The 25,000-nt window shown below is 42.3% G+C and overlaps 1 protein-coding gene across 2 annotated transcripts in view; it reads right to left on the bottom strand.

Annotated features, from left to right (window-relative positions):
• Positions 1 to 25,000, bottom strand: part of OXA1L (OXA1L mitochondrial inner membrane protein) — a 284,013-nt gene that overhangs the window by 64,785 nt on the left and 194,228 nt on the right. For both annotated transcript variants that reach the window (XM_068376789.1, XM_068376790.1), the window contains one exon: positions 12,644 to 12,729. In XM_068376789.1, coding sequence (XP_068232890.1) covers positions 12,644 to 12,729 — 86 coding nt within the window. The remainder of the gene's footprint in view (positions 1 to 12,643; positions 12,730 to 25,000) is intronic.

Below are 25,000 nucleotides of genomic sequence, written 5' to 3'. Positions count from 1 at the left end.
CTACGAACCAAATTGCTTGGTTCTTTTTCTTCACAAGACATGTCAGCGTACCTGGTTCCCTATGGGAGCAAAGATGACGACTCCAAAACTCCCCTATCTGTCCACCATAGGGATGAATAGGCTGATAGGACCAGTCCTGCACACAAAAATTGGTACATAGACAAAAGAGGAATCACTTAACCTAAAGGAAAAGCAATCCTGAATATCCCTGGCAAATGATGATCAATAGGTAGGAATATATTCCGACATCCTACCCAAGAGTGTGAGGGAGACACTTTTCTAGATTATTAAAAAAAAAGCTCAGAATTTTAGCTTACCAGCATCAAGACCGATCAAGTGAGTAACAGTATGATAGGTTCATCACATGGATAAGAGTAAGAGTATTAGAGATGAAATAAAAGAACTAGTCATTCTACATCCCATCCAAGGTATACATCTACGCATTACTAAAGACAAGATGTTTCCTGTCCTGTGCGGGAGCTGGTCTAGCTACACACCTACTTGAGCAGCAACCATAGGACCATGAACAAAAGTGTCAAGAAACTTGAGGATATACTCCTGATGTTAAAACAAGATGTGAAGGTTGTTTGGCATTTCCAAACTCCTGTCTTCAACACCTGGCCAAATGCATGATTCCTCTTGAAGGTTAGGGTGGGGCCTATACCCCTGACGTTGTGAGCCCTGGTCTTGGTTGGTACCTAGACCCTTCCAATATCAGGAATCAAAATTCATTTTCTATTAGAAAGCGATTTCAAATATTAACACAGGAAAGGGTTGAACACAACAGCTAAAACCCTTCCATGTAGGGTTTTTATAGGTCAGACTTTAAGTTTGAAAAAAAATAAGAATCCTCCCAACTTTCAGAGCCCACTGTTGAAACACTTGGTTTAATCAGCTGATGTAAGTAGATGAATCACTTATCTTCTAGAGTCTAGACTGCAGTTGTGGGTGGCATACTGGTACTGTGATATGATTTCCTATGTATTGTAGTCTTATCTTTGACGGTGTTGTTTTGTGACCCTGAAAGATGTACAAACAGTAAGTGGATCTTGTCAGTGAAAATAGACTGTGCATAACAAACTTAAATAGTCTTGTTAAACATAAGGCATGTGTCCATAGTAAGAAATTAAAGGAGAAAACATAGTTTGCTTTGCTATGAGTGACTAAAGCCTGTTTGGAGGAGGTTATATCCTTTTACCAAGAACTATTTTGGACACACCTACTCGATGTGGCTACTAGTATGAGTGCATAGTCTTATCCCTGACCGACCTTTCCCCATCATAGTGTAAATGTCTCTTATCATATAGTGACAATTATCCCTGTATTAGGGTCACATATTCATCCCAAGAAACAAGAAACATTATGGTGGTAGACAAATAAGTTTCAACCAGGGGCAAAATGTAAGTGATGTCAATGTCCAAAATTGCTGTCTGCATATGTATATCATGGTCTATAATGTTGTGGGGTTCTCCTAGCTTGAAGCTTCCTTATGTCTACCTTTACTGAAGTGGCTCTGTTGTGATGTTAAGGCTTACAGAATAGGTTTTCTACCTGGAACCCAATGGGATGGTAATTTAAGGATTCTTTTTTTTTAATCTTATATTTTCTATGTGTGGCTTATGGAGTAACCTGTTCCTGATGATTTATATTCATATGAGTGCCCAACATGTGAATGGCTTATTATTCTCAAATAATTCTTTAGTTTAGTTAGTGTAGGACTCAAGTGTAGAGGGACACTAGTTTTTTCCTTTACAATACAGATTTTGAATTGAAATTGTAGCTTCAAATATTCATGTACTGTATTGGTCAACTTACTTTTGTTGCATTTTGGTAATAAAATGTTTTTTTGTACTGTAAATCTTTCCTCAATGCACTTCCTCCCAGAGGATTTTTTACGTTCAAGTCTATAAATATAGTAATACAGTAATATTATCCAGTTACCTTGAAAAAAAAAATCCTACCTTGAAAACACGCTGCTGCTATTTATATAGGACTTCGTGCATGCCAGTATAAGTGAGACAGTATAACTCTTGAAACAATACTGTACAAGGCAACTGCAGTTCTTGCTGGGTCCCCTTGCCCAGTGCCCAATTCATCCTTGATTGTTTAGATTTTGCCCAGAACTCTGGGCATTCCCCCGTATTTTATTGTGAAGTGAAAAGCTGGGGTGTGGTTGGCATTCAGACACTAGGCAGTCTGGGAGCTATGTCTGGCCGCAGTCCGCAAACCACTAAACCGTCAGTGTGGGTGACTGAAAGAGAGACCGTGCAACTCGCATACCCTCTTCTCCAATGATAAGGTTTACCAAAAGGACAAGTCTTGAGGGTTAGATCTGTCTGAGAACCTTCTCAAAGGCTCAAACGAAGTAGGCGGCAGAAGATCCTTGAGAACCAGGGTCATGTCCCTCAGCCACTGGGAGAGCAAGACTGCTAGACACTTCTCATGAGCTTAGACAACTCAAATAGGAGGATTGATTGTATACACTAGAATCAAAAGACTCTACTCAAGAGCTGACCAGTAGACTTTGACAGCCACGACTGAAGCGCTTCTTTTGATGAAGGAAGATGAGGAAATCAGTGATCTCTGCTACAGTTGTTCCCACGGGAGAAGTACCCTTTCTATAACACCAGTTGCAGATGGCCCACTTCCTAGGCAAATCGCTGCCGAGGACCATCACAGGTATCCAGACATCGGGCAGTGCCTCGCAAAAACCCTTTCAATCAGAGGAGATGCTGGATAGTCTCCCACTATGAAGTTCCAGATTGATGGTACCTCTAAGGATATGGCTGACGGGAAAATATGGATCACTGGGGGGGGAGTGGGGTCATCTTGGGACCTCTACTAGAAGTACAAATAGATCGGGATACCACTCGGCATGTGGCCTTCTAGAAACCAACAGGGTCATCCTGAGGCCAGACTTGATTCTGCACTCGATTGATTAGTTGGTGGATCAGGCTGACAGGCGGAAAGGTGAAGGCATCCAAGGGTGTTGGAAGACATCTGCAAACACTGTTTACTGGTATGCAACAGAGGGTCAACACAAGGTATTTCCTGTTAAGGAGTGTGGCAAACAGGCTAATTGCCAGATATTCCCATAAAACGAGAAGAATTTTGGATACACAAGGCTGCAAGGACCATTCCAACCCTAAAATATAACCCTGGCGACTGGGTGTCTGCTAGTACATATTTGTTTCCTGGAATGTCCCTTACTAATAACTACATGGCATGAAACGCCACACAGATGTAAAGGGGCGCAAAGCCATACCTGCTTGATTGTTGGCGTAGACTACTTCTCTGACCACACTTGTGAGATGACCAGGTCGCCCAAGTGTGCGCCCTAACCCTCCTTTCATACATCTGAAAAAAGCTCCTCATCTGGCAGTTGGGTGGCAAGAGGGACTCACCTTGAGAGGTTTACCTTGTTTAGCCACCAGGCAAGGTTGTTCCGAGCCTCTTACCCCACTGAACAGGATGAGTGGGTGATCCCTGTAGATTGACAAGTGATCCTTCAAACACCACTGAAGAGATCCCTGATGAAGGTGCCCAGCAAGGAAAGGTGGCCCATTAGACTCTGCCATAGATGAGATGGAATTACTGTCTTGAACAGTAACAGTCGCTTTACCTCCTTAAGCTTGGTGATGGGATCATCTCAAGGCAGGGCTCTCTCTAATGCTGTTGTTGTTATTACTAGCTAAGCTACAACCCTAGTTGGAAAAGCAAGATGCTATAAGCCCAGGGTCTCCAACAATGAAATATTCTGAAAACAGTAACAACATTAAAACAGATACTTCATATTTAACTATAAAAAGACTTATGTAAGCCTGGTCAACATAAAAAAAATTGATGCAAGTTTGAACCTTTGAAGTTCTACCGATTCAACTACCGGATTAGGAAGATCATTCCATAACTTGGCCCCAGATGGAATAAAACTTCTGGAACACTGTGTAGAATTGAGCATCATGATGGAGAAGGCCTGACTATTAGGATTAACTGCATGCCTAGTAATACCAACAGGATGGAACTGCATGGGAAGATCTAAATGTAAAGGATGATAAGAATTACAGTTGCCCCTTGTTAATCACAGCTTCTTGCTTCGTGGTTTCTGTTTTTCGCAGCAAAGAACAATGCAATGCAAGACCTATTAAATATAATTCTCACATAAATTACATTAAAATACAAGCTGGGCAATGATTTCAAATAGCCCGCGCTCCCTCACATTAGGAGCGCTGCGTGCCACTATCTATCTTTACACCCAGCAGGTCCTAGCTCTCTCTGTACTGTGTATATCCATTTACTGTGGTAAAAAATTACAGCTATATTTGAAATAAACTGGATTTTGATTAAACTAGTGTTTCCCTTAACTGTATCCAATAATAATGCAAGTAATATTCCCATTCTAGTATCGTATTTTCAATTAAAAATATAGTATCTTGGATTATAAGTGGAGACACCAATACGCCACCGTACAGCCTTAAAGGGAAGTGCTCTTGCTTCTGCATGCATGACTCTATCAATATGGCAACTATTCTCTACTCCTTTCGATGTTTCTTGGTTTCGATGGATAATAGTTCTTTGTTGGTTATCCTGAAGTCAAATAATTCTTTAATTTTTTTTGGTTCTCGATTTCTTATAGCTGCTATTTTTTATTGATTATTTTCAAGGCGAGAATTTCTTTGGTCTTTATCATGTGCTTCACATCTAGTTGCCATTCTGTTTGCATTAGTGTTCCTTCTTAAATACATCTGCTCTTCGTCTCCTGCTCACGTCTAGCTGCGATTCTGCTTGCATTATTCGTTCTTAAATTCATCTGCTTTTTGCCTTCTGCTTCACGTCTAGCTGATATTCAGCTTATATTGGTGTTCCAATCTTAAATTCCTCTCCTCTTCATCTTCAGCTTCATGTCTAACTGCCATTCTGCTTGTATTAGTGTTCCTTCTTAATTCCATCTGCTCTTCATTTTCTGCTTTATGACAACCTGCCATTCTATTTGCATTAGTTTTTCTCTATTCTTCCTCCTGTGTCTTCCATCTAGCTGCCATTCTTCTTGCATTTGTTTCCCTCCATAAATTCCTCTGGTTTTTTGTTTCCTGTTATCTTTTTCTTTTCACCGAATTTGCTTCATCGGATTTACGTAATGAGAAACTCTTAATGGGCGACATCCTTCTATGGCAAACTGAAAAAAAATATAAAAATCACATGAGACTCAACCAATAAATATTCGGTAGAATCTCTTTTTGGGTGGCATCATTCTGTTTGCATTGGCGTTTCTTCTTAAATTCATCTGCTTTTATTCTTCAGCTTAACGTTTAGCTGTTATTCTGCTTTTGTTAGTGTTCCTTCTCAAATTCTTCTCCTCTTTGTATTCTGCCTCCCATCTAGCTACCATTCTGCTTGTATTAGTGTTCCTTCTTAAATACATCTTCTCTTCTTTTTCTGCTTTATGGCTTCCAGTCATTCTACTTGCATGAGTTTTTCTTTGTTCTTCATCTTCTGTCTCACGTCTAACTGCCATTCTTATGGCATTTGTTTTCCTCTATCCATTCCTCTACTCTTCTGTTTCCTATCTTTTTCTTTTCACCGAATTTACTTTATTGGATTTACCGAATGAGAGCCTCTTTTTCGGTGGCATCATTTTATAGAAAACTGAAAAAAATATAAAGATTACATAAGACAATCATTAAATATTCTGTAGAATTTCTTTTTGGGTGGCATCATTTTGTAGAAAACTGAAAAAATATAATAATTACATAAGACTCAATCATTAAATATTCTGCAAGTTTTTGTACATTTGACCACAATGAAAAGAAAATCAGTATATGCTGTGTATGTAGGGGCAATATCTAAGGATCCCCTTTTTAGGACAAATTTCCAAATTAATATAGCCTTGAATAATCTTCTATGTTCATACAATCTCTATGTCGAAATTCATTGCCACTGGTTCATTATTATTGAAGGCTGTTTTAGGGGGTTTGTAGTTATGGGCCCGTAGACGGCCCCCAGGTGTTTCTTGATCAAAATAAAAATAACGACGTTAGATTTCTCCATGGGTAAATAATCATTTCTAAAAATTTGAGGTTTATGGTGCCAGCCTACCTCATTTCACCCGATTGCATGGAATACATTTTTAGGGGTTTGTAATTTTGGGGCCCGTAGACACCCAAGGGGGATCTTGATCAAAACGGAAATAGCGGAGTTAGCTCTCTCAATAAAAACTACATAAGAGTTGATCATTAAATATTCTGTAAGTTTCTTTCACTGCTTTTCTATAGAGAACACGCAGACACACATACACACAGACAATCATCAGATTTATATATATATATATAATTGGTAAGAAGACAATTGAAGATGGAATCATCCATGTCTGGAGCTTCCGGTAGATCGAACACAAATAGAAGTTGCTTTGCCTGCCACAAACTTTTATTACCTGAATCTCATGACATCCACTTTTATAGTAGGACTTATAAGAAGCAGGGTTCTCATTCCTAATCTACACCACCATTTGCCTGGCCCCAAGAATGGCATCCATTTTCAAAATTATTGGCTTCTTAAAACCAGATACATGGAGCTCAGGTGAGTTCCCCATGTTAGGAACAAAATTTTCTGAGCAAAAAAAGAAATTCATACTGTCAGGAAGCAACTGAAAGGTCTTGAATATTTGCATGAAGACCACAAATATTGCAATACAGTAGACGACACTGACAAAATCTAGGACGCACTGGTCCTGGACTTTTCTCAATGTCTCCAGACAGCATAAGAATTAATAGTAATAAAAAAGATACAGTAAATCATACTTAGAAAATAAATTAACAAGAATGATAACAAAAACAAAATGTACAGAAATATTAACATAAAGTGATTGATCAAACTCAGACACTATAGAAAAGTCAGAAAAACTGGTCAACATGAAGACGACAATGCACCATGCAAGGCTAAATACCCTCCAGGTGTTTATCAGCATGCTCAAGTACTTCAATCTTTGCTTGAGTATGAGATTTGACTTATTCCAATTTATCGCAATCCGCAGACAGTGACTGCCTCATGGAAGACCCAAGGTGATACCACAGCGAATACCCAAGGAGCAGTACACAATCCATGGAACAGAATCTTGAACTGGTACAATGTACCATAGAGGGAGAAGTTGAGGTACTTCCGATATGACTGCTAAATGGCTAAATGGATACTTGGAAATACGCATCCATCATATCCCCTGAAAGCTTAATCTCCTCATTTCCATCCTGAACTTTGTTTGACAAACTACCTGATTTTTCTATCAGGAAGAGTCAATTAGATGCAAAGAAACTCGTCTCAAATGACTTCAACAGTGTTCTTCTTCAGCATCCCTTCCACTTCTGTTCACAAGACCAGGGATTTCGGAGATGTTGGAAGATCGGCCAAAAACACTACAAAAACACTAGAATTAAGTGAAATAGGGGGTCGACAAAGTAATAAGTAACTATCACCAAGAACACTCACTACCCAAGGTTCGGCCTCATGTCTCTACCATATTGCCAAAGGCCAGAACCTCCCACTACTCGTAGCAGTAGTAGAGAGGAAACGCTGGTACGTATCAGTGTTTCCCTCTCTCTCCCCTCTTCCTGCCAGCCACCTTCCTGGAGGGATAAGCAGCTAGAAAGAACTCTTCAAGCACAGACTATGGTCATGGATCAAGTTGATGATAAAGTATGTAGACTTGAAAACTTTCTTATATGCAGTTGGTCAAACAAGATCTTGCCCCCCCCCCCCCCCACTCGCAAAGCAGGGTAGGTTCTAAATATCAGAGAAGGCTGTGTTGACACCTCTTTAGGTTGACCCATCAGTATGCACACTGACAGGGCATTCTCCAAGGGAAGACTTAAGTTAGAAGGCATATCCTTCTTGGCTTCGGTCATTAATGATAAATAGTTGTGGGTTACAGTATATTATATATTGGAAAATAGGGATATTAAATTATATTTTGAAATTGGGAGGAAGAGGTTGCAGTGATCTTGATTGTGGTCTAGGATAGGCCCCACAGGCCTTCCCTAAACTAAATCTTGTGGGCTGGTTTTGACCACAGATCCCTACGAAGGGCCAGGTCCTTGAAGGAGACGAAAGCTACATCAGGGAGTCCTGCGGTGTATTTCTTCACTCCTCCACCACTGCCGGAAAATAACTTCTTGGAAGGAGAGATGTAGCCATCTGCAATGAAGTATTATGGAGAATCAGACCTGCCTCTGAACCAACTTGTTTTGAGGATCAGGACATCAAAGCATTCCTCCTCTTCAAAACCCAGTTGGCCTACTGGTTAGCTGACTGGTGTGCAAGGATGGTCCCTACCTTACCACCAAACAGCATGAAAATCTTATTCAAAGACTCTGGGCTTGATACCCCCACTGACTTTGCAAAAGACCACTGGCCAAGCCACATAACAGCTTAGAGGAGTGCCATGGTAGACGATTCCACGGCCACCAAACCAGAGGCCAAGAAGGACATGCCTTCTGACTTGAGCCTGTCCTAGAAAATCCCCTGTCAGTGTGCACACTGATGGGTCAACCTAAAGAGGTGTTGACACAGCCTTCTCAGATACCTAAAACCTACCTAGCTTTGCTAGTGCGGGGGAAAATGATCTTGTTTGACAGACTAAAAGCAAGAAAGTTCTCATATCCACATAACTTATCATCAACTTGATCCAGGACCAAACTAACCAGATCTGACGCGGGCAGCAGCAGAAATGACCTAGACCTTTGAAGGCACTGAAGTGCCAATCTCAATGATCAAAGTTCTCCCTGAAGTTGAAGCCAAGGTTTCCTCACTTAGTCCATAACATAATGTTCACTTCAGGTTGTCTATCTCTGGCGGTACTGGGCCTAGGTACAGTACCTTAGGAACAGACAAATCCCAAGTATCCTGACCTAACAGGGGTAGAGGGTGCAGCTGGCTACACAGGAGATTCACTCCCCCCTCATAAATAAGAATACTCTGACACCAGGATAGAACCTCCAATGTAATTGAGGGATGACTGACTGACCAAGAATGAAAACTGCAGGGAAGGATCTCAGCTAGAGATAGGAGGAGTAACTCGTACTCTGTCCTTTGATGATCGGGGTGGGAATATGACACCAGTCTCATGTTGATAAACACGGGGTAACAGTGTTGGAGGTCCAAGTGGAGGTGGCAAGGAAGAGGAGTTGGAAGAGTCGGTGGAATACTCATGTTTCTTCCTCTTACCATCACTTACCTTAGGGTCTGCAAGCAGAGGAGTCAAGGTCTGAGTGACTATCAATGATGATGCTCCCCCAAGGAAGAAATTGCACTAATTGTTCTAACAGGAACCACAACGCTGGGGAACATTGTCGCAGTTGGCACACTCACTGGGGCTAGCAATAATGACACAGAGAGGGAAGAAGCAAAGAGCCAAGGTCATTGCCACATGGCAGGGGCAACAGTAACAGAGGTGACAGACACTGAGGCAACATATGCAATAGGAGCACTGGGTAGAGGGATTACTACTAGGCTTATTTGTACCCAGATCACTGACTTAGAATCACCACTGAATCACTGGTGTCACCACCGGGGTGTTGGCACCACTGAATCACTGGTGTCACCACCGGGGTCACCGGGGATGTAGCCTTAGCTACCCGCTTCTTCAAAAGATATCGAAGGCCTACCTGCAAGACATTAAGTAATCGTTGTAAGCTATCTGCAAGAAAGAGCTTCTAGTAAAGTGCTAATAGTCTCCGTTAATTCATGGGCTTGCCAAGAATAAAACTGGGGAAGAGTTAGCATTCATGCTCCTCAACACAAACACTCACCAATGGGTGGTCACAATCTACAGTACAATTGGTAAGAAGCAGGTTCATTGGAACAATTATACCCCTAAATAAAGAATGGATCTATTGCCAATTTATCAAAACAAAACTAGTCCAATATACACTTGAAATCCCTCTTCCTTCTATTATCATACACAAAGCCAATATCGCCATTGAAACTAATACTTTATAAGAAAAAGAATAAACCACCTTGCATAGGATGCAACATTACGGCTGTAATCGTTTGAAAACAAAAGTAGAATCTTCGACAGGCAGGTGGGTGGGGTTATTCACCTGTTGTTAACTACCTCGTTAACAAATTCTATGTCAGCTCCAACTCCGATGAACACATCTTATTTTAAAGGACGAAAGGCTTGTATAAGGGTAGTAACAACTCTTACTTTAATCATACCTACACACCTGATCATCCCATCCCAGAGATATTTAATAATTTATTTTTTACTTTTGCACGTTCAACTAACATGCCTTTCTGGGAACGTTTTAATTCAGCAGTAATAAAGAATTGAATACATAAATAGAGAATCTTGTTAGACTAAAGAATTTATTTACTCCCACTTATCTTGATATAACATTTTACCAGCAAATAGATTTTCTAAGTTATGCAGCTAGTTCTACATCCATATGCTGAAGACTGTTGAAATCTGTAATGTATGCTTTTCTTAGAATTGATATCACTATATTTTCTTCTTACCAGTTCTCCCAACAAATCTACTGTGGCCAAAATGGTCATTCTCATTTAAAGAAGATGCTTAAGGAAATTATTACTTATTTTCATATGATGATTCAGCAAACTTATAAAAATTTTGAAAGTAATTTGTATTTTTCTTAGCTATACAAACCTGAGTCCCTTGAAATAGAAAATCTCTTTAGCAGAGCTGGAGCATCTGTTCACATTGTTAAAAAGGTAGTTAACAGTACGTGGCGAGCACACGCGAGGCGGCCCCACCCATACTGTCAAAGACTCTTTACTTTTGATTTTCGGCTCAGGACTGAGAAGGCTGGTTGCAGTGGAAAGTTTACCTTTAAAGGACTCAGGTTTGTATACCTAAGAAAGAAAATAATTACTGTAGTTTTATAATTTGTTACTTATTCCTATGCATAAACAATCCTTTCCTCATTTAAAATAAGGAAACTCCCTTATTTGTGGGAAAGAAACTGTTCTTTTTTTTTAAGATGCAGGTCTCCTTGGTCTTGTATGGAAGCAAGGGAGATGATGCCAGCATCCTTCTATCCTTCCATCATAACTCTTCCAATGCATGATCGACAGGTGTACACGGACCAATATGGGGCTATGCACTTTAGTCACACATGGCTACCTGGGTAGCCAAGGGATTGCAGGCAAAGCCCAAAGAGGGATTCTCCATCTCCTAACCAGAGGTGGTGTTGGAGAGCTCATTCCTGCTCCTCCAACTTTCTTTATCTGCTTATTATTAGGAAGTGTCAGAATCAAAATTGAAAGACGAAGAGGAAGAGGGCAAGAAGGAAGAGCTGGATAAGGAGAAGGAGCAAACTCGCTCATTCCTCTAACCATCCTTCCCTTAAGGCTTTGCAAGCAGAGCTGATATCAATCACTCAAACTAAAAAGTATATAAAAAAGAATAAATGGCTTTGGTTAAGATGCATCAATTTATCAGGATGACAGTACAGTGCTTGATCCAGCCGAAGACAAAAGTGAGAGTCATTGACAGGAGGTTGAGCAAGACTACCTTGTCCATGCTTACCAACTGTCGTTAATGATTTCAACAACCATTCCAGCTTTGTTAAAGACATTCTCCATTTTAAAGGAAGGTGTGTATATGCAATCACTGACAACTAGATTTACAAAGGAAGATTCATCAATAATAATGCCTGAAGTGTTCAACAACCTAATATTTGTAGGACTAAGGACAATGGTTATAGCTACTAAAGGAAACCTTATACCCTATACTTCCATAATGATATGGAAAATTAGCAGCTTTATCACGCTTGCATCCAGATCAATTCCTTTCATAAACTCACAAGAGCTCGTATAATAATACACTGAACAAATTAGCAGACTAACTCAGTAACTAGTCAAACAGAACAAAATGACTGATACTGGAAAACAATAACCTGGAAAACCTGATGCCAATAATTAAGGCAATGGACACTGCAGCAGAAGATATAGTTCAAGTACTCATGAGGTGGTATGGTTTTCTGTGGTGTTTGCTATACTGTATATAGTACAATAAATTGCTATAGCATTTCTTATTCCAAAGGATATCCACAAGATCATCTGTACATATAGTACAACATGCGCATTTGGGCCCTAACAGTAGACCTGATGATATAATGATAATTATTTGCATTTATTTTTCATTCAAGCATTCATCATTGTCCATGATTTTACCTTTCTTGTCAATTCTGTTACATATCTATATAAAGAACAACACCTGTTGTAATTCTATGGGAGCAATGAAGGCCTGGTCTCTATTTAGTAGAAAAGGATACTTCAATGCCCCTACCAGGTCTGTATTCATTCATATTTTTTCTAATTTTACTCTTTTATGTCTGTATTTTCATAATGTACAGCATAATATGTTAACTTTAAGAATAACAACATATTCTTTTCTTGCTTACCCTTTCTTCTCCTGCCCTTACTTTTCACTGTAGTTTTGCATTATTTTCTTAACATTAACTTCAACTGTGTAATAAGTTTTCATCTGTACACCAACAACCTTCTATTCATACCTTTACGGACAATATCAAACTTTAGTAGAGCTAAACTAAAATCTAGTCCTGCGTATAGGATAAGCAACAAAACAAATGAATAGATTTATTAATAATCACCTTTCTGCTGCTGGAAAACTTACCTGAGCTAGAGGCACTAGAAAGTTTTTCAGTGGACTGATATCTTTCTCCTTCATGAAAAGCATCATCTCCTGGGCCATTCGTGCAGCTGCATGGAAGATAAAAGTTGAACAAATCTATTTCAGAGAAACGTTCTGCATCTAAAATTTCACTTTCAGAAAAAACATTTTGTAAATAGCCGGTACATGGATTAATATTGTCGAGTAAAATTAAGTATCATAAGCATAAGATCAACTTGAGTATTTCTGACATCATCATACAAAACCTTATGTCACTTGGAAATAGAAAATACTATAGATTTTAAATCTTATTCAGTAGTTCAAAAAACAAAGCTTCACCTCATAGTAAATTACTAAGCATCATGTATAAGATATAAACCATTCTAAACTGACCTAACCACCAGATATTCCTTGAAAAAAGGCGTAACTCACAAAGGTAAGGACTCATGCTGGGTTCACACATTCACGTATCTTGCTCTCATTTTCTCCCATAAGAGGATTTAATGGTAGTTGGCAACCAAACATTTCAAACTTTAGGGCATGCAAAGTACAACGGGGGTGTTGGTACATCTGACATGTGGCGCCACGTTTCTTTGGGTGGCGCACGTACTGTTGGGTATCCAGCTGGATAAAAATCGCAGTCGGGGCTCAAGCCCGTACAGAAGTGATTGTACAGATTTGGTGGGTTTATTAGCCTGCTGATGGTAGCATGTAGGTCAGACGTTTATAGCTTGTAGGTAAGACATAAACACGGGATATTTACGGTGGGTAAAACTGGTAAGTTTGACCTGGCACATCTGCCAACATTTTTTATCAACATCCTCACGGAAAATATTGGAAACTTCAGTGACCAAGCATCTGTTTCTGAATATGGTATCCTGTACTGTACTTTAGTCTCAATATTGTGTATTTTCCTATAAAATCTTGGTTTCTGTCCCCATTGTCTGCGCTACTCTTTGCATATTATATTAAGGAGTTAAAGTAAATACATAATGAAAGTAATAATAAAACCATACACCATTAAACATTTCAAATACTGTATATTACTAGAATTAGTTAGATCATATTAGAAGTAATGATACTTAAAATACCACACTAAAATAACATACAAATAAGTAAGAGAAGTAAATACATAATGCAAGTACAGTAACAATAAAAACTTAAAAAATTAATCTCTCAAGTATATTTCCGGAAATAGTCAATGCACAGGTGTTCGTTCAAATCAAACCCAAGGATGGGCCAAACACAGGCCTTTGATTAAGAGTTCCCATCTCCTGTGTAATTAAATGGTATTATTTTGTACAGATTGGCTTTTCTAGCCTTCAGTAAACCTCAAAGTCATTACAGTAACAGTAAAGACAGGTTAGACCGTCACTCAAACCTTTACCTCCACCCCACCATAGGCATTTAATGGGTTGACAAGCAAGTGCAGAGATAAGTTCTTTGACATATAATGAAAAAGCATAAAGTCATCACAAGTAAAGACAGATTATATCTTGGTCTTTTCTTCTACCCAAGGTTCATTGAACCTCAGTGTGTGAATGAGAGAGAGATAGATAGATAGATAGATAGATAGATAGATAGATAGATAGATAGATAGATAGACAGATAGATAGTGAGTTTTAATCTGTATTATTTCCCTTATAGCATGAAATTTTAGAAAATTGTTTTAGTTTTAACTAAGCAATACAGAAATGTCGGACTGAAGATTATTTAGTAAAAACTGATTACAATACGTAATCACTAAGCTTGTGGAATAAGACCAGATATTTATCTATAAGGAAACTAGAAAATGACAAATTCGGAGATAATTTGTATTTTTCCAAACTATACAAACCTTCGCTATTTAATATGGGTAATTACTTTCGGCGTAGCTGAAATGACAAGCCATTAGAAATTTAACGAGGGTTTACTACCCCACCGCTAGTTAGTGCGGGGTAGGGAGGGTAGCCTGGTACCCCCTCCCATGCCCCCCCCCCTCACACACCTGTGTGCTGAGCTCACTTTGCTTAGAGGCAGGACTTCACGGGGGATAGGGCTGGCGGGCAAATTTGATTAAATAGCTAAGGTTTGTATAGTTAGGAAAAATACAAGTTATCTCCAAATTTGTCATTTGTTCCGTTAATGAAATACAAACCACGCTATTTAATATGGGTGACTCAACCCTTAGGAAGGGTGGAGAAGTCCCAGCCATACTGGCTTTTGGCTTTGCCTGGGGACTCATTATCTGAGTGTGTCAGCACTCAACAATAAAGAGTCCCTGCACCTCGCTCGCACCTTGCTATGCAAGGGCTGCGGCCTACATAAGTTGTGTGTGAAGGATTATGTGTGACTCGTCCTAGGAAGTTGACCTGAAGTTCTTAGATAGAAACTTTAGGCTAGGACTCTCATAATACCACCTCGTCAGGGTATGGAGACGTGACAGTATTAATACTAGGAACACAAGGAAACATGGTTTACCTGCAGTGGTTTGAGGTCAGCTGTGCAGAGAACCCAGGATGCTGCTTTCCCCAAGAGAGGGGAGGATGAAGAAAAGAATATGGGTCAGACGTACCTTTTCTTTCATACATACTAAAACCGGGTAACAATGCCCTCAACCCTCTGCTACTTGTCAATTAAGGAGCCTGAGGTTTAAACCAGCTGTTGTGCAGCCACCACAGGGCCGATAGAGAACGTATCGAGCCTCCTGTGGGTCACGTCTTGCAGGTAGTGGGCTGTGAAGGTCGTCAGACGCTTCCACACCCCTGTTTGTAGAACCTGCATCACTGAGAAGTTCTTCTTGAAGGCCAGGGACGTAGCTACGCCCCTGACATCATGCGCTCTAAGGCGACATGACGGAGGAGGGTAAGGATTCAGGGACAGATGGATCACCCTACTAACCCATGCCGAGATGATATTCTTGGCGACCCTCCTCTTTGTTCTCCCAGTGCTCACAAACAAAGCTTGCACTTGGGGACGAATGCAGCCGTTCTCTGAGATATAACCTCAGACTCCTTACTGGACACAGTAGGGGATGGTCTGGGTCATCTGTTACAGAACGAAGACTTGAAATCCGGAATGAGTCGAATCGAGGATCCGGCACTCCCGGATTCTGTGTCTTAGCCACAAACTCAGAGACGAATCTGAACGTTACCTCCCCTCATCCCCTTGCATGGGCGATGTCATACGATAGACCATGAAGTTCACTGACTCGCTTGGCCGAGGCCAAAGCTAGTAGGAACACCGCCTTCCAAATTAGGTGGCGATCTGAAGCCTGGCGAAATGGCTCGTAGGGAGGTCTCTTAAGAGGCCTGAGAACTTGAACCGTGTTCCATGGAGGAGGTCTCACTTCCAACTGAGGGCAGGTAAGATCATATCTTCGTCTGAGTAGGGAAAGTTCCAGCGAGAAAGAAATGTCCACTCCTTTGAGCCTGAAGGCTAGACTTAAGGCTGAGCGATAGCCTTTCATTGCCGAGACTGAAAGGAGCATTCTTCCCGCAAATATACGAAGAACTTCGCTATTGCTGAAATAGTGGTATCGAGTGGAGAGATACCCCTTCACGACTCCAACCACAGGAAACTCGCCACTTTGCCTGGTAGACCCCTGCGGATGACCTACGCAGGTGTCCAGACATCCCATTCGCAACTTATTGCGACAATCCTCTCTTAGTGAGGAGATGCTGGATAGTCTCCAGGCGTGAAGTCGAAGCGAAGCTACAGCTTTGTGAAAGATGTTGGCATGTGGTTGTTTGAGTAGTTTGTGTCGCAGAGGGAGTTCTCTCGGAAGTTCCGTTAAGAGTTGCGGAAGGTCCGGAAACCATTCCGCGTAATCCCATAGCGTAACTATAAAGGGTCATCGAGAGATTGACCGATATTCTGGTCTTGTTGAGCACCCTCCTCATCAGACAGAACGGGGGAAAAGCGTACACGTCAGTGCTGTCCCACCATTGTTGGTAGGCATCTTGTCAGAGTGCCTTGGGATCTGGGACTGGGGGGCAATACAGCGGGAGCTTGAAGTTCAGCGCTGTAGCAAACCGATCCACAGTTGGGTAACCACACAAAGTCAGGACTTTGTTGGATACTGGATGATCCAAGGACCACTCGGTACTCATTATCTGAGACGCTTGTCAGCGAGCACATTCCCTTTGTCTGGAATGAAGCGAGCCGATAGAGGAATAGAGTGGACTTCGGTCTATCTCAGTATCTCTACTGAGAGATGGGATAGCTGCTTTGAAAAGGTACCTCCTTGCTTATTGATGTAAGCCACTACTGTGGTGTTGTAGCTCATCACACCACAGAGTGATCCGCCAGGTCCTTGTTGGAACTGTTGAAGGGCCAGGAAGACGGCCTTCATCTCTAGCAGATTTATAAGGAGGCACTTTTCCGATTCTGACCACAGGCCTGAAGTCCTGTGGTACAGAACATGGGCGCCTCCCCCCCACCCCCCCTTCCTTTGAGGTGTCCGAAAACAGCATCCAATCCGGGGGAAGGAACGAGCAGATCCATTCTTCTTCGTAGGTTCTCGCCTGTCACCCACCACTGGCGGTTCGTCCGTTCCGCAAGATCCACATGGATCATGATGTCCGGGGAATCGCAGCCTTGATTCCACTAGGACCTGAGTCGCCCCTGGAGAGACCTCATCCTGAGGCGACCGTTGAGAACTAGACGAGCCAAGGGTGAAGGGTGACCGAGGAGACGTAACCACGATTGGGTTGGAAGCTCTTCTCGTCTGAGGAAAGGGCTTGCGACTCTTCTCAGCCTTGCTATCCTGTCGTCTGATGGAAAGGCCTTATGGAGATTGGTGTCTATAATCATGCCTAGGTATACCAGTCTTTGATTGGGCAGCAGAGCGGACTTCTCGAGACTTACCATGATCCTTAGATCCTGGTAAAGTCCTAGAAGTTTGTCTCGGTGTCAAAGAGGGAATGACTCCGAGTCTGCTAGGATCAGGCCGTCATCCAGATAATGGAGGAGACGGAAGCCGATCCTGAGTGCCCACGATGATATTATGGTGAACACTCTAGTGAAACCCTGTGGTGCTGTGGAGAGACCGAAACACGGCACCTTGAACTGGTAATCCTTGTTGTCTATGCTGAATCCTAAGTACTTCCTTGAAGACGGATGGACTGGGATCTGGAAGTACGCGTCCTTCAGGTCCAGTATACACAAGAAGTCTTTCGGTTTACTGCAAGACTGACTGTGTCTGCAGTCTCCATGCTGACTGGCGTTTGCTTAAAATCTGAACCTCTGCCCACAGAGTTCACCCCCTTGCTGATCCCATGGCAAGGGTGCTAAATGACACCGGATTCGTCCTCAGGGGAGGTAGAGATGTTGTGAATAGGACGCGATATCCCTGACTGATTACGGATATCGTCCAGGAAACGGCCCTGAGTTGCTGCAACCTGTCTGCGCAACCTTGTAGGTATCCCGCCACTGGCGGACATGCAGGGGAACTGCCAATCCTAGCGTTTGCGGCCTCGGCTGCTCCTTCTAGGATTCTTCCCTCCCCTGCGGAACTTCATGCCTTTCTTGTCCTTGACCGGAAAGGGCTTAGACCCCACTGTCTTAGCTGCCGTTGTTTTGGTGGGACGTGGCTGCTGAGGTGCTGGAGGTTTATAGGGCTTGAATATCAAAGCCCTACATAGGAGGGAGTCTTGGTGACTTCCTACACCTCTCAGCCGCTTGCTTCACGTCCTTAGACTCAAACAGGTTCGTTCCCATAACGAAAGAATGTCTGAGCATGTAGATTTTGGTGCTAGTGGACTCCCAGTATTGTCTTGGAGTCCTTTGACTCCCTCCCGGGAGGGATGCAGGACTCCAACTACGACGGAGGCAGGCCCTTCTCCACCCTTATTCGAGAAGACTTTACCGCGCGAGGTGGGGTTTCCCTCAATGGTGTGATTGGGGAACGTCTCACCTCCCGTGAATCTCCTGAAGGCAGGAAAACTTCGTCCGAAGGTGAGGGAGGAAAGTCTGAGGGGGGAGAGTGCCTGCCTCGAAGACTTACGAGGAAACAGCTACGTCCTCGGAGAAGTTACCTCGTCCGAAACTCCTCTTTTCCTCTTCGGAGGAGTAGCTGCAGCCAAGGATTTGTGGCTCAACTCAAGAGAGAACAGCTTGAAAGCCTGTTCTACCACTCTGATTAGAGTCCCAAACCAGGCTGCCGGCTGCCGGCTGCACTGTCAGACACTCCCTCTGGAGGGGAAGTCGCCTGTAAAAAGATAAGGACGGCATGTCCCTGGCCTCTCTGTAACCTTCCCCCCTACCGGCAAGCGCGCTGTTCTGTGCTTGGGGGGGAATGTGGCGATGGCGCCCTTACCGCGCGTTGTCCGGCAGCCTCACGCAGGGGAGGGTATTGGCGATTGCGCTGAGGAGCGCGCTGGCGCTCGCACGATGGGGAATACCTGGGGGTCGCGCGCAAAACTGTCGAAGCGCTGATGCAAGCGGGTGCGCGGGAATACCCTGGGCTCGCGCGCAGAAGACTGTTAAAACACTCACGCGTGGGCGAGACTTCATAGAGTGCACAGGAATCAGATTGACGTGCAGAATCAGAATGAAAAGCCCGTGCGGACCAAAAAGTTGGCCCGCGCGCGCGGCTATCGGCGCACGCACGTACGAGTTTATTGGCACGCGGAAGACCATCGGCGCGCGCGCGGCAGACTATCGGTGCGCGCGCGGGAGACCATCGGTACCCGCGCGCGGAAAAGATCCTCGGCGCTTGCGCGCGTGAGAAGATCGTCGGCTCTTGCGCGCGCAAGAAGATCGTCGGTGAGCACACGCGCTAGGATGAAGGGTCAGCTGACAGGACGATCAGGAACTGCGATGTGTCCTTAAAAAAAAGGGCGGGAATCCCCCGATGAGGACCGTAGGCAGGTCTGCTTTAGAGTCCAGAGCCGAAGTCCTTCGTTGCAGTGCAAGGTTGAGCTGGTAGATCGGTAGGTCAGTGGCAGGACAATCAACACTGGAAGTTCTGCTTGATCCTCCGAGGCATGGTCTCTATGAGAGACCTCTCCCGTTCGCGGGAGAGACTTGGAGACACTCGCAAGCTGAAGCACTGGTGAGTGCCGGTGCGCTATCTCAGGAAACTCCAACGATGTGCGCTGATGCGGAGGTGAACGTTGGCGCGCAGGGGACACCTGGCGCTTAAGGGAAGCATGTGCAGTATTTGCCCATACGCCCTTTTTTTCCCCCCGAAGGGATCGATGCCTGTTAACAACAGGATACGATGGTGCCCACAGCGCGTCAGCAGTCAGGAACAGAGACGGCAGGTCAGCAGGTCTAGGAGATGGCGAACAATTCTGCGGAGAGGTCCGGATCAGCAAGCTGATCTAATCAGGAACAATCCTCCGAAGAGGAGTCTCTATGAGTGGCCTCTCTCGCGAACGAGAGAGGTAAACACTTCGTAGAAGAGACTTGCCAAGACTGTGCTCCACCCCTGAAGGAAGAGAAACTCAGCAAGGGGGGAGAAAGTCTGGCCGAAGAGCAGTACAGTAGTCGACGGCGATGAATTATTAAGATATGAGAAGTTCTCCCTCTGCAGGGAGAAGATCTCACACCTGGGGAGGGAACCTCCCTTGGAAGGGAAGTTACCCAACACCTGGAGGCGAACCCCCCTTTAGCATTCTAAGATGATCTGAAGTGCTGGCATGTTGTCACGGGAGAACTTCTAGGAGAAGAGATAACGCCCATGACGACGTCCTTTGAGGGACGGCAGCGACAGCAGACTCCCCAGGCACAAACAGGACAGCTCTGCTTTGTTGGCACACTTTAGTCAAACAAAAAAAAACTGCATAGTTAACTGGGAAAATAAAATTAAAAATTATTTTAACAGAAATTCCCCTGGGAGGAACTCCGAAGAGTAACCCCGAGGGAATAGCAAAAAATAAGAATTAAGAATTAAGTATGCACCCTCCTCCCCCACTGACATTCACGGGAGAAGGGGGAGGGCGGAGAAACTGTAATAAAAACAGAATTATAACAGAATTATAATTACCTAAATCATCTAAGAATGTTCACTAATAGTGAGAACCACTGACCCCCCAAAGGGAAGTGTTCCCCATGGAGAAAGCTGAAAAGTTAAATATAGAATTAGATTTCCTTAAAAATAATTGAGACAAATAAACGGAATAGCAACCCAACCCGCAACGGGAAAGGAGCTTCCGTAATAGTACGTAATAGTAGTAAGGGGTGAACGACCTCGAGTAGAGAGAGAGACCGTAGACAAACATTCCCTTCGCTGAGAATCCAAGTTCCCCGTAGGAAAGGAGGAACAGCGAAGATAATAGATGAATGAAAGAAAGTCCAGTGATGACGATTCTCCACGGCGGCCGAGTTAACGGAAAAGCCAAAGGAAAAACCGATGGACCAAGAGGGAGAGGCCGTACCCCATGACGTGGAACCGTGGTAGCCTTGCACTACGCAGGTGTCGTTGTCGTATATTACACACACAGCACAAACACTGAAAAGAAAACTTACTACATTTCTATACACAAAAATATACATAAACATAAAGAATGTTTATATACTGTATATATATTACAAGTATAAGAAAAAGTAAGTAAAAAGACAAAAAGCATTAATGGCTGTTAAAGAGGTGAGGGTGTAAGCGGACACGTCCGACTACCACCCGAGCTCATAGCAAAGTGAGCTCAGCACACAGGTATGTGAGGGGGGGGTACCAGGCTACCCTCCCTACCACCCGCTAACTAGCGGTGGGGTAGTAAACCCTCGCTAAATTTCTAATGGCTCGTCATTTCAGCTACGCCGAAAGTAATTACCCATATTAAATAGCATGGTTTGTATTTCAGTTACGGAACAAATTATTTTTTCTTCTCCTATAACAACTAAAAATAGCACGTACTATATAGGTTAAACTATTTTGGGCAAGACGGGTTGGCCCCAACATTCAACGGCACAGTGACGTACCTATTCACATACAAACCGGCCTCTAATAGGAAAATGCATATGTACAAAAGACTGGGGTTGCAATGGTTCCCGTAAGTCGTAAGACATACATCTACCGCATACAGGGTATTGTACTCTCCCCGACAGAGCAAAAAAGGACAATTTCGGCTTACGGGAGCAAATACATGAATACTGTATGTGATCTGAGCATGACTCTTCTGCTGTAATCAAGACATCATCATTAACCTTCTGACAATCCAGTAATGCGCTTTGGGGTCCTTTGTTTATGTAACCATGAATACTTACTTTGCGAAAATATTTGGTACAAATCGCAACCAAGAAAAACAAGATTTGCATCTTAATAAGGACAGATGTTGGGCCTAATAAAATATGTGTGCAGATAATAGATAGCCAGAGCATGTATGTAATACTGGTCAAGCATACTTTTAGCACCTTCCAAGCATTAACCCTTTTTTACGTGTAAGGAGCGCTCATACTAATTTTTTTTTACAGCATACTGACAATGATCAAGAAGTGCTCTTGCATCTTTATTCAAAATACAGGTAGTCAGCAACTTACGACATATGCAACTTATGACGATTCAACTTTACAACAATTTTTTCAGGGTGATGACATCATAAGTCTATCGGAAATAGTACACTTATAGGACTATTTCCTTGGAAATAATCTATTTTCTTGTATAAAACTAAACTGATTTACCTTGTTAAAAAGTATATTAAGAAAAGTTTTAATATCTGTCGAATTCATGTCATATATCTGGTGACATCATACTATTGCCAAAAAATGACCTGGCAATACAGTGATTTCCTTCCAATAGGCTAACAATTAGTATTACTGTAGTATTCCCATTATTGAAATATAGTAACAATGCTAAGTATTTTGTGGGTATGTATCGGTTGTCATGAGCACTACGTAGCGTAAATTTGACTCTATGCTAGTTTTATTCAATCTCTGATAATAGATAGACATTTACTAAAAGAAAGTACACTAATAGAAAAAATATTTTCTTAAAAATAATATATTTCCTTTTACATTATGAAAATGAAATCTTTTGCTTGGCAAGTTAGTATTTTATTCAATTTCTTGCAAGGAATAAGAAAATGACAAATTTTGAGGTAATTTGTATTTTCCCTAATGATACAAACCTTAGCTATTTATAGGGGTATTACTTTTGACAAAGCTGTAAGGACGAGCCATTAAAAGTAAGTGAGGGTCAAATACCAATCCTGCTAGTTAGCAAGGGGTAGGAGAGGTAGCTTGCTACCCCTCAACCTGACACACCTGTGATTGAGCTCACTTTGCTTGGAGGCAGGACTTCAAGGGGGACAGGGTTGGCAGGCAAATATGTATACAGTGATCCCTCGTTTATTGCGGAAGATAGGTTCCAGACCCGACCGCGATAGGTGAAAATCCACAAAGTAGTGACACCATATTTACGTATTTATTTAACATGTATATTCAGACTTTTAAAACCTTCCCTTGTACGTAGTACTGTTAACAAACTACCCTTTAATGTACAGAACACTTAATTCCTTAGGTGATTTCCTATCACCAATCCAGTCCAATGCTTCTCCACCATCTCCAACTGTTTTACACATTACAAAATCCATGAGGAGGATAAACATCATATTTTTTCTACTCTGTATTTCCTCTTCCTCACTTAACCTGTCCTTCTCCTCAGCATTGGTACAGTGAACCCTCGTTTATCGCGGTAGATAGGTTCCAGACCAGGCCGCGATAGGTGAAAATCCGCGAAGTAGTGACACCATATTTACCTATTTATTTAACATGTATATTCAGACTTTTAAAACCTTCCCTTGTACGTAGTAGTTAACAAACTACCGTTTAATGTACAGAACACTTAATGCATGTACTACAGTACCCTAAACTAAAACAGGCACAAATATTAAAGGCAATTTTATATCATGCGTTTCCTAAACACGCCAAAAAGCACGATAAAAAATGGCAACCAATGTTTTGTTTACGTTTCTCTGATCATGATGAAGAAACACACGCATTTACTGTACACATCTGTGTAAAGGTTAGTTTTTGCATCGATTATATTGATTATTCAGTACAGTATGTTGATTTTGTTATTACCAATATGTATATATATATGGGTTATGAAAAAATCCGCGAAGTGGTGAATCCGCGATGGTCGAACTGCGAAGTAGCGAGGGTTCACTGTAATGGTCATTTGTTTAATAAAAAAAGGTAGTCTGGTAGAATATCGTACCTGAAGAAAATCTTACCCAAGATCCTAGCTTTACAGTATTTTTACTGAAAATAACCTGTGAAATGTAGTGCAGCTGGAGTGGGGTCAGCATACTGAAAAATAAGTCAGTAAGCTACACCCGGCCAAGGTCCACTAACCACTACAGTGCAAACGTCTGGTGGAACACCTTTCGCTACTGAGGTATCTATTAGCATTTCCAGGTATTTTACCATCTGCTCTGATGCAAGGCTAAACTTAACTAGGTTTACCACAATTCCTGGATGGTGGCAAAAAAAAAAAAAAAAAAAAAAAAAAAAAAAAAAAAAAAAAAAAAAAAAAAAAAAAAAAAAAAAAAAAAAAAAAAGAGACGTTCGTCCCAAAGTTGAAGGAATGTTCTTCAGGATGAGGACAGGATCAACCAATTGTCTACATACCTCAGTAGCCATATGCCCTTGGCATGTTCCCATATTGAGACTAGTGGAAACATATGAATGAATACTTGGGGGTGGTTAATAGTCAGAAGTACAAGAATCTGAACTGAAACCCCTTCCCCAAAAAGATGAAGATGAGGGATTTCCTTGAATGCTGATGGCCTGGCACCTGAAAGTGTGCATCTTTCAGGCCTAGAGAGAGTATAATATCATTCCTTTTGATCGCTGCTTGTAAGGTGCTCACTGTCTCCATTATCAATGAAATCTGAAGTACCTAGCATTCATTGGGGAGAGGTCAATGACTGGTCTTCAGCTACCAGTTGCTTTCTCCACCAGAGACAGCAGACTGTGAAAGCCTGGAAATCCATCCCGTATAATTTTAGTGCATCTTTTCAAACAGTTTGTCCACCTATGACTGGAGGCTTAAGTGTTTCTCCGACTTTGCGAGGTAAGACGACAACAGTCAAAATCTGAATGAGAGGAGAATGAGAGCCAATGAGCGGGATATGGTATCCGTTCCAGAAAATATTTGCTGTTCATTCCTTGGCCCCATACAATTGCCCCCTTGCCAAATGACTTTATTGCATCCCCCACCTTGTAGAAACAAGTGGGAACTGCCTGTCTTAATGCTTTCTCATTCCCTTCTGAGCTGACTGTCTGGAGGGTCAAAAAGGTTGACTCAGATCCAGATTTCTACGAGAAAAGGAGGTAGAAGACCCAGTTTTTTTATTTTAAATTGACGTCTTCTTTGCAGCCGACTTTAAAGGTGTCGTTGATTTTATGGACTTGGAATCTTTACACACTTGAAGG

This window comes from Palaemon carinicauda, chromosome 7 (genome assembly GCF_036898095.1).
Source record: "Palaemon carinicauda isolate YSFRI2023 chromosome 7, ASM3689809v2, whole genome shotgun sequence".
Lineage (NCBI taxonomy): Eukaryota > Metazoa > Arthropoda > Malacostraca > Decapoda > Palaemonidae > Palaemon > Palaemon carinicauda.
The sequence above is the reverse complement of the archived record's forward strand: the minus strand, read 5'-3'. Positions and strand labels throughout refer to the sequence as shown.